Source organism: Convolutriloba macropyga, chromosome 3, assembly GCF_964194025.1.
Source record: "Convolutriloba macropyga chromosome 3, txConMacr16.3, whole genome shotgun sequence".
NCBI classification, from domain to species: Eukaryota; Metazoa; Xenacoelomorpha; order Acoela; family Convolutidae; genus Convolutriloba; species Convolutriloba macropyga.
Genome location: NC_134470.1, coordinates 31295664 through 31306283, shown reverse-complemented (window position 1 = coordinate 31306283; position 10620 = coordinate 31295664). Strand labels below are relative to the sequence as shown.

The 10620-nt window shown below is 35.8% G+C and overlaps 1 protein-coding gene across 1 annotated transcript; it reads right to left on the bottom strand.

Annotated features, from left to right (window-relative positions):
* Nucleotides 1-709: 709 nt before the first annotated feature.
* On the bottom strand, nt 710-10003 carry LOC142336999 (uncharacterized). Its single transcript, XM_075386009.1, has 5 exons — nt 9346-10003; nt 6259-6437; nt 3963-4111; nt 1529-1706; nt 710-868 (listed from the first exon to the last, which is right to left on the bottom strand). Exons 1-5 carry the CDS (start codon nt 9527-9529, stop codon nt 737-739), a joined length of 822 nt encoding a protein of 273 aa, XP_075242124.1. The 5' UTR covers nt 9530-10003; the 3' UTR covers nt 710-736.
* Between the last annotated feature and the right edge of the window lie 617 nt (nt 10004-10620).

Here is a 10620-nt window from a genome sequence, read left to right as displayed (position 1 = left end):
CTTTATATTCTATAGAAACACTTATTACAATGTTATTGAATCACCATCACACCCTAGTCCAGTTCCGACGCTTATCTTGCAAGATCGTGCAAGATTCTTAAAAATGACGCTTAATGGCAATATGCGGGATCCGGACGATTATATTGCAAGAATCTCACAAGATTTTGCAAGATAAACTTTTCTCAGTCAAATAGGACAAACAGTATGGAATAATTAAATGGAAAACGACGAAAATGGATTTACCAAATCATCACTAAGCTCTTTAAAGATATCACTCTGTTCTTCGAGCTCTAACAGAAACCCGGACTGAACTGCAAGTCAAGATTCGTACTGAGCCAGTCTACATGCAAGTCTACAAGCATATATCAGTACTGTGCACGTCTAAAAACAAGTCTGCAAGTCTGACAAGTCTTTGCCAAGACTTGGATTACACTTGGAAGTTGATTCCCAAGTCAAAACACTTTTCAAAAAAAAATTTTGTGAAAATTTTGATATTCCAAAATATTTTGTAACGTGCCACGATTTTTGCACTAATTTTTATGGACTTTCTCGGGGCGCCTGACATCTGATGCCAACTGTTACCAAGTGAAAAAGGGGGACCACCAAGTGAAAAGGCGGGAGGGTCAATTGGGCCCATATTGGACCGTTTTCAGGTGTTTCTGAGCCGTTTTCAGCCGTTTTTCAGCCGTTTGGAGAAACTTAAGGCAGACTAAATTGAGCCAAAATTTATCAGTGGTTACTTGTCTCCCTCCATGTAGTTTCCATCCTTCCACTGATAGTATAGCTCCAAATGCTCATATCCAGAGGGACTTCTTTCTCTGGGCAGATTCAAGTCCAAATCTGTCTCGTTCTGCTCCAGAATTGCTATCTGCAAAAAAAAGAGTTTGTTATTTTTTACCATCAATAGTATTTTACATGGAAAAAAAACGGATCTCGTAGAGCTAAACCTGTCGCATTTTGTGGTTGAAGAAATTCAAATATATTTTAAATACATTTTAGTAGCTTGGCTAACCCTATCCCACCTATCCGAAATTTTGAAATCAACGGCAATAATAATAAAGTTGAGATCATCCCTGGTTTCAAAAATTGTGACCAATAAAAATATTCACCAAAGACTACCCGAACATTTAGGGGTAGTCTTTGGTCGACTTTTTTGGCGATTATCTCAAGAACGATCGTTTTAGCCGAATTCAACGGCAACGTATAAAGTCCAGCCGAAGTCTTTTCACACTTCTTTTCATAAGTCAATCTCTAGACTAGGGTATTTCTCTTTCTTTAAACCAAAAGAGATAGTAGTCTGAGAAAAGTGAAGTTAAGTACGCTCTCATAGTAGTCCAGACTGAAGTCTAGGTCCAGACGGAAGTAACCTCTGATCAGACCCAAGGCGGACGCACACGTTGTGCTTTCAGACCAAAATTAATAGGTCTGGAAATGAGTTTGAGTGCACAAAAGGGTCGGAAATGGTCCAATTATTTTGGTCTGATCAGAGATCACTAATTGGGTTCCACTACTTAAAGTGTTGTCTGACCTCCATGTCGATCCGAATTGCGTCCACTTCTCCGAATGATTTGAATATCCGCTTGCTCATGAGATAGAAGGCCTGGTAGTTGGGGGTGACAAAATTAGCAGAGTACCCTATCAGCAGGTCTCTCGCCACATCCCACCTCTGCTCAAGGGAAGAGGCCGAGTTGCTCACCACTGCAAATCTACAAAAGGAGGTTGTTAAATTGTCGTCGGATTTGGTCAACTTTGGTATCTGTTCATACTAATTTGGTTCTCCTGTTCTTTCGTATACTTTTTGTTCTACTACTAACGAAAATATAAGAAAGGTAGATCAATCCATTGCCGAAACACTAGTCTATGCCAGAACTGATCAAGTATAAATGCATGCGTATTATGGTTTTTCCGTACAAGTCTGAATACAAATAATGCAAATCTGACAGTTGGTCATGACTTGGGTCACATTTTCCCAATCAAAGCTTAATTTTCAAGGTGGGGTAAACAGAATCGGCACAGATTGAAGGGTTCAGAGGGCGGATTTTCAGACTTGTCAAATCTTGGTCAAGAATTGGATATATACTTGGCAAGTCTTAGCCATGATTGCACAAGACTGCCAACATTAAAAAGTCACATAACCATTCCCAATCAGTAATGATGCTGGAGCAAATGAAGCCATGAGAATAAAGTTCCAGAAAAAACAAACCAGACAACATTTAAATTCGCTTCCTATTGTCGCAGCAGGACATCGATTGGACGTTAACTCTTCTTTTGCTCTAGCATCCCCCTTGACGGTTTTGGGAAACCATTTATTCAATCAGCCGATCAAAGATTGCTTATTGTCTTTGCTATCCAAAAGTTAACGCAACGGGTCCCCCAAACAACAGTGTCAGAAGCCGAAAACATCTTCAATTTACGCCAATTGAGAATGTTTGGGACCACTTAGCTGACGAGAGGCCACTAACGCCAAAACTCTTTTTGATTTCAAGTCAATTGAAGGTCAAAAATCATGCTTTTTCAACAAAGAATGCAGAAGGACACAATCTATTCTCAGACAGTATTTGTTAAGTCATCCTCTCAAGGAGTTTGTACCTGAGCTCAAAAAATAGACCCAATGGCAGATATCCAATTTTGATCTTAAGGAAAAGGACATCGTTTGGTTATACGAAGACTGCACGCAAAGGTGAATTGGGCCAATTGGTTGAATTGTTGAGGCGCACGAGTGCAATATTGTGCGGCAAAAAGCTCTGTTATTCAAGCGAGCACCTGTTTGGTAAATCAACTGCTATTCAGGCTCCAAGAAAAAGTCGAAATTGGAGATGCGTCTTCTAATGTGGTCATTGGGGAGGGTGAGTGAGTGCTCTTGCAGCTCTTGAAACTCATGAAACTCTTGAAACTCAAAGGATTGACAAACAATAAAAATCCTGCGATAAAATTAAATTTCATTTCTCCTTGTTCGAGGTAATTTTATTCAATTTAAGAAGCTTCATTTTTGACGTTTCGTTGCGGGTCATAAGGAGTACTTTAACGTTTATCGCTCAACCTTTCCCCAAAAGCAATAGATAAATATATAAATTCAAATGTCGAATCTTTAAGTTAAAGAACATAATGTCTAAAAATGTTTTAAGAATCATCGCATTTGCTAGTTTTTCAACACGTTCGCTACTATCCATTCGAAGCTTCTTCAGGCGAAATTTATTATCTAATCTGATATTATTAATTTATAGTTTCATTTTTCTTTGATTTGGAAAATAATGTATGCAGTTTTATTTTTGTTTGGAGCATCCTTTTTAGCATTCGTTTAGATGAACAGAAACAAAATGGGCCGGCTATCAACGGCCAATTTTTGGTCTTCATAGCTCAATAATGTAACTCAATGAGTTTATATCGGATGGCTCTGGGTTTGACGCATGCTTCTGTTGGAAATTGCTGACCAATAATACCACGAACATCAGCAGTATTTAGTAGTGAAAAATGCAAAATAATATAACTTGCTAAATTGATTTGATTAAAAATAACTGAAAACGTTTCGTTCTCCTGCTGATAAGTGACTGAGGAGACCCTAACAGCTACACACAGTCTGATCAGTTTTAACTGAAGATTTTTTAGAATTTTGTAGGATCTTACATGAAACAAGATGCATCTACGAATTGCACCTTTAGCTTCTACTAAATCTCCGCTTGGGGTACGCGATTATAATAATAATTTTATCATTTTGTTTGCTGCGCAACCGCAGCAGAATAGCATAAGACTTAAGCGACCCGTTCTCAGCAGCCCCATTTTTTATTATTGCACACATTTCAGACTGTTCATTTCAAGAGCAGCATTGCTCTTTTTTGATATCTTTGGCCACTTGATCTGTTCTCTCATTTATTCGCGATAGTTGCTAAATTCTGTAGTCCGGGACAAATCGCCTTATAGCCATTAAGATGAACGCGTTATATACCTTAGGTTCATAGACTTACAGATCTCGGACGGCTTCGTAGTCTGGATGTACAATTGCCCACACTCCCGACAACTCATTTGGGATAGAGAGATGGAAACTGGTGGTCTCCTTGTTGGACCAGTCCTTGGGACCCTCCAGCAACATAAACGACATCTCACCTTGCAGCTCCTACGCAAATAAAGAGGACCCAGAGTGGACGACAGACAGGGATTGATCATTTTCCCTTAACTTAAACAATTTAACATAACTATGAGGAAAATCATTCAAAACTGACTTGCACGTGGTTGTGATTTTGTAAAAAAAAATATATTAATCAATCCCAGTCCGTCACACACGCTGAGGTTCTCGCTTAACAATGATAGACGTATTGAGATGACATTCAACCATTATTAGACTTTGACTCGATCATTGAGTAACCTCGTTTTTACCTAGTTCACAAATGGTCGAGTGCTTAGATTTTTTCTAGTTGTTACACTAGGTGTTCGTTCAGAAATGGTCTCATTTTTAAGCACTCAGAATTCACCCCAAATCAAATAATGCCTCCCAACATAATCATCTTTTCTTTCTCTTGAGCAAACATAGATAGGTCAATTAATTCAACATGGTAAGGCAAAGTTTGACGGGGACCATTGCCCGAGTCTTTAAAAAAACAGAGAACGTACCCCCTCCCCATGTGCTGGGAATTTGAAATGAATCTATATTGAAGTTCAGGTACAAGTTTTTCCTATTTGGATTCGTGGTCACTTTCTTAAAATTTTTGAGAAAAAAAAAACTGAATTATGCGCACTATATAGAGCTTTACGAATTCAATTTGAAAATTATTTACAAGATTGCTAAAAATTCTATTTTGTATCGGATTAAGGGCACCATTGGACCATATTTATTAATCAACTGACATTAGCCAGAAAATTTTTCTGAGGTCATCAGAAGACATCAGCAAGAATGAAATGTCTGCAAGTTCTTTTGTTAACTTGTTTGGGCCTATCTTAGGTTATCAATCTAATATTCAACTAAGTTTTAAGGCCGCCCTGTACGCGTTCTAAATTTTTATTTCAAAGTAGAAAGAAGAAAAAAGACTGTTTTATGAGACGGTTAACTTCTTGTCTAATTGTCCAATACAAGTTATAAAGGCATAAAATTTAAAATTAAAGAAAGCGTGCGTAATATTTAATGTTCACTAAAATATCAATGAAAGCAAAACCAAATCATATTTATAAACGGTACATAAACTTCAGAACTTTTATGGTAAAAATGAATGGAATCCTCTTTTAAGTTGACTGTATTTCCGTTTTCTTAATCAAGTACCATCTTTCGTTCATGAAACATAAATACTTGAATAAATTTAATACTGGCAAATGAAGAAAATGTTCGTAAAAATGACCAAATATGATTGAAACGGATTAAATAGCACTAAACAAGCTGAGTTTTGAGTTCACAATTAATAAACAAGTACAATTAAGGTAATATGAACTAAATAACAAATTTTCACAATTTCAGCTATGTCCAATTTGGGGCTAAAGTATCTTTTTTTATAATAACTCTGAAACTGAAAAAGATATCAAACCCAAATTCTGTGAGTCGATGGACATTTGTAAGATACACATTGTATTTGAAAATGAAGGTTTTATCTCAAAGGGTTGAAGTGCGGCTCCCTTATAAATATTATAAACAATCTTAATACATAGGGAAAAATTTCAAATGTAAATAGCTCCCACACTAATGATTCAAAACTGAGGAAACTTGGCAGTGACTAGCACTAGTCTACAATATAGCATATGAAAAATTAATGAAATAAATCGGATATTTAGTTTTTTGAGACAATGAGCTTTAAATATCAGATCGCAACATAAATTAATTAAAATCTTATATGTTGTGGCTAAGGATTCAAGCGTTGCAATTTTTTTCCAAAATTTCATTTTGTTTCGAAAAGAATTTCTCCTAAGTTTCGTTACTGAGAAGAAATGAAAAAATTGTAAAAACCAGCAGTCGAAAAAGGATCCACGGTCTTTTGATTGAAAAACACAAAATACTAACAGAAAATTATTCGCTGAGTCGATCGCCACTCTCACATTGGGTCGAATCGTTGTCAGCCCCGACCACTTAAGATGAGCCAAAGTCGTTTCATACTCAATATAGGTCTTTGACGGTTTTTGAATACCCAATATTGGTCGAACACGGTCTCTTCAGTAGTGGACCGCTCAATGAGGGTTATAATTAATATTACATTAGAAATTATGTTGTATTCTTGAACGTTGACTTCTAAGCCTGGGCACCGATGATACTTGTGTTTTTGCGAAATGTTATGTGGTTCCTACCTTGAGCATGACTGGCATGCTGTTCATCATAGCAGCGTTGTCTGGAGGGGTAGAACTGTAAATGGTGAAGGTCATAGGGTCACACTTTGACCTCTTGTTGAGCGCCTCGATGTCAAGGGAGGTGAAGTTGAATGTCTCACATCTATGAAGGGAGAGATCAACACCCGCAAACACAATCCCTACAGGCAAAAATTTTATTCAATTTTAACACAGTGTTCGTTAGTCAGCAAGTTATGATGTCGAAAAACGCTAGGATTCATTTTTTTGTATCAAATCTTTTGTTTTGCGTCATTCGTGAGCATGCCGAAATGCAAACCACGTCTAGTTAACAATGCATAACTTAGTAAATTATTCAGATAACATGTTAAGTTAACAAAATTCCCCTCAGTAAAACACTAATCAACTCAGTAGCCTTCTGATGTTCTCAATGAAATTTAGGAATAAATTGAATCAATTCCTTTCTATACATATACCCAGTCAGCAAATTATTCTCTATGACGGCATATAACAAAAATCCATTAAAACGCAAAGGCAGATCTGATTTGCATTTGGCTGATTCCACACTCGTGGAATTCAGCTAAAAAGGTTGACCCATTGTCAGCCCCGACCATTTAAGACGGACCAAAGTCTTTTGATACTCAATTTAGGCTTGCGACGGTCTTTAAATGCCCAATAATGGTCGAACACGGTCTTCTCATTAGTCGACCGCTGAATTCGGGTTATTTATATTAAAACAGTAGATATTATGATGTAATATTAACCGTCGACCTGAGCCTGTTCACCAAGTTACACCAGAGCTAAGAAAAAGAAGACAAACAATATGATCAGTACGGTTTGCATAGGTTCATAGCTAAGCTGATAATTGTCCCAACCACACTTGAGAGGGGACAATATACTCAACTAAGTTTTTTTGTTCAGTCAATTTTAATTTTTGGCCATTTTATATATATATATATATATATATATATATATATATATATATATATATTATATTGATCGAAGAGAGTTGTAAGTAAAATCACAAGCGTGTCCAGCGTTGAATGTGAAATTTAAAAGCTTTTTTGGTATATTGTTTTTTTCGAGGCGTTATGAAAGTTTGAAATTTGAATGAGCTTTTCACTTTTAACTCTAATTTTTTCCACAAATTTTGTCTTTTTGCTCTTTTTAACTTTTGCTCTATTGCGTAAACAATCTCATCATTTTTTGGTTTAAAAAAGCTGAAGCTGTATTGAGGCTAATTTTTGTCTCATCGTGTTTATTAGAATAAAATGAATTTTGAATTGATCTAGATTTGAAATCATCTCAGTTTGTAGATTGGAAACCTTTTGTTTTGAATAAGTTGCATTCTCTTGTATAAGTTTTTTTCAAATACATACTTTTTTGCAAAAAATTGTCCACCAATTGGGTTTGCTGACTTGTAAATTTATTTCATAAAAAAGAAAGTCTGGCTGCTTCTTACTCACACTTGCGTTTTTTGTTATTAATTTACTTGCCAAAAAATTCTGTGCTTGTTTTTCGTTTTCAGGTTTTAACAACAAATTGTTGTTTCAGAGATTCTGCGGTTTTGTCTTTTGCATATATGTGAGTCTACAAAATTTAATAATTGTCAGTTGGAAGGATTGTCAATTGTTGAGGAAAACTTGACAGAACTCCTTCGTGACTTAGTTTGTTATTAAAAAGTATGGGTGACCTCTTTTTCAATAAGCATTCTCACTATAGATTTACAAGTGAGTGCGGAAATCGGTTTTGTACCTTCGAATAAAAAGAAAACAATATTGTTGTCTTACGAATAAATAGATGTTCTTTTCTGATTCGGTCGGAGAACATCGATCAGTTCAATTAATTTCGAGACTGAGTTTTTTTATTAAAGTATTATATTTTTTTGATGATCAAATATAGAAGTTCTGATACAATTTAAAATCTCTTTAATGAGAGATCTCCTTGAGTTTATACCGATATCTCGTCAAGTTTATAATATTCTTATCGAAAGTCTTTCGTTATAGTTTTTGGTATTTCTACCTTGCAACTAAATGTTTTAGTTTAAAAAATTTAAATTTTTGAGTTTTTACTCTAAACTGTTTATTCTAAACGTTTATTACAGTCTGAGTAATTAATGATCTCATTGATTGCAGTAGTCGGTAGTCGCAAGAAATTTATGTTTGGCTTTTGTTATTAACCAAACATTATCATGGCTTGACACATTTTTTTTCACAAAACGAAGGTCAATTTTGTCATCTGACCGTTTTGTTGACATTTTTGTTTTCTCGCCCTTCAATCTCATTTAAATTTCAGTTTCAATGGGTAGCTCCTCAAAGGTTTAAATTTGATAGTTTTCTCTATATTTGGTTCCTCATTTTTGTTTTGGTTTAATTTAGTTGCTGACTTTTTGTTTTTTAAGGAGGCATGATTGAAACATCTCTAAGCGGCAATAAGAAATTTATGCTCATTTTTTTGCTCAACTCTGCTTATATAGAAAAAAAACAGGTGCGCCTCTTCATCTTTTGCGATTCTGAAGAGCCTAAAGTCTATCAAAGATCTGCGTTTTTTAAATTAAAAATGATAATTAAAATTTTTGGAAAGGAGAACAACTGTAAATGGTCTCCATCATGGCTATCGGAAGGCGATTATACTTAAGCTGCCTGCTTCAATTCAATCAACTAATGTGGTAATGTACTCCAGTTGCGATAACTGCTTAAGTGTTGACAAAATTCTTAATTCTTGCTCCGGTGCTGCTCCGGTTCTTGCTCCGGTGCTGCTCCGGTTCTTGCTCCGGTGCTGCTTCTGTTTGTACAAAAGCAGGCTCATTTTTTTAAAAAAAAATCAACATTGCAAGATGCAAAAGATTTATGAAGACTTTTGCTCGACAGGTGCAAAAAATATATAATTTTAAGCGGACGAATATTACATAATTGTCCGCTTAATGTGTTAACAAGCGCTGAAATTATATAAGAAATGTGTTAAGCGGATAGTCATGTAAAATTTACCGTTTTCAGATTTTTCTATTATTGTTAATGGCAGATACCCTTTACGACTCGGACTGTTTAATTATAACATCGTAGTCATTAAATCATTTAAATTTAATCAAACCCGGAACAGTGTGGAATCCTGTGAGAGTCTTCTGGACATAGGAGCTGGCAGGAGTATTGTATGTCTTGATTAGCTTCATAATTGATAGAATGGCAGACACCACACACAGACCCACTGCACCCACGCATACCAAAATGGCAACTATCCGAATCACCCACCCCACTATTTGCTTACCAGTTGTCATAACTGACAGCTGTCAAGACAACTCTCAATATCTCAATATCATACAAAAAGCCTTTTCAAATAGGCACAGAGCAATTGAAAACCAAATTCGATATGAGGGAGACACGACGGGCAAAATTTCTCAAAGAATCTCTCTAATTTTCTCTTAAAAACAAGAGGGCTCTGATTCAAGTTTTTTTTTGAAAAGGACCAGAAAATGAAACTTTTGATGATAATTTTTAAACCTAATAGTTTGTAAACTGTTGCAGCGTTATAACCTGAGCAGACAAACTGAAAGAGTTAACTAGATAAAAACAATTTGCCAGTTCGCAAAGCTCGTTATACAAAACGCTCAAATGATCGTGATCAAAACAAAATTAAAAACGGCTGACAATATATATATTCCTCTTAATATGTAACTATTTCAGTGCCATCAAATTTGATACAGTCAAATGTTGATGCAATGGGCAGATGTTTTCGTGACGTATGTTAGATGTCCGACCGGAAACAGTATGAAGATTTTCTCATGCTGGAATGTATGAATAATTCAGAGGAAATGATGCATGACTTTAGTTAAGTTTCCAAGCAACCTTTATATTGCATTTTTGTGTTATGTGAAACTTGAAAAAGTCAGCCACAAATTTGATCACCTGGTAAATTTAAAATGAAAGGATTAAAAAATAGATGGTGTGAAAACTGAGGATTGCTAGGGACCAGCTTCAAATTGAGGTTTTATTTGGGGGGGGGGGGGGGGTTAAGAACCTAATTACTCCAAAAGTATACCAGTACTGGCTAACAACTAGCATAAAAAGGAGTAGACTTTCTTAAGGAGAAGACTTCACAACTAAGTGGAATAACTATGTGTTTTTACTATGGAATTAATCTGAAAAGTCTGAATAGATGTTCTGTTTTGTTAGAAGATTAAGAGAGAGCAATCTAGTGTAAATTGTGCACAAGATAAGCTTGACACAGCTTGACAAGAAGCTGTACTTATTCAAGGTAAACTTGGCGAGAGAAATGAAGCCTCGAGGAACAAGAAAGAACGTGAGAACTGGTTATAAGAGATGCCCAAGTTCAAGAGCCTCAAGACCAGAGATGCTGGTTCGAATCCAG

Coding starts and splice junctions, on each gene's coding strand:
- LOC142336999 (XM_075386009.1), bottom strand. CDS start 9,529: ATGACAACTGGTAAGCAAATAGTGGGGTGGGTGATTCGGATAGTTGCC. Junction 6,438..9,345: donor AGGATTCCACACTGTTCCGG/GTTTGATTAAAT, acceptor TTTTGCCTGTAG/GGATTGTGTTTGCGGGTGTT. Junction 869..1,528: donor CAATTCGGATCGACATGGAG/GTCAGACAACAC, acceptor TTTTTTTTGCAG/ATAGCAATTCTGGAGCAGAA.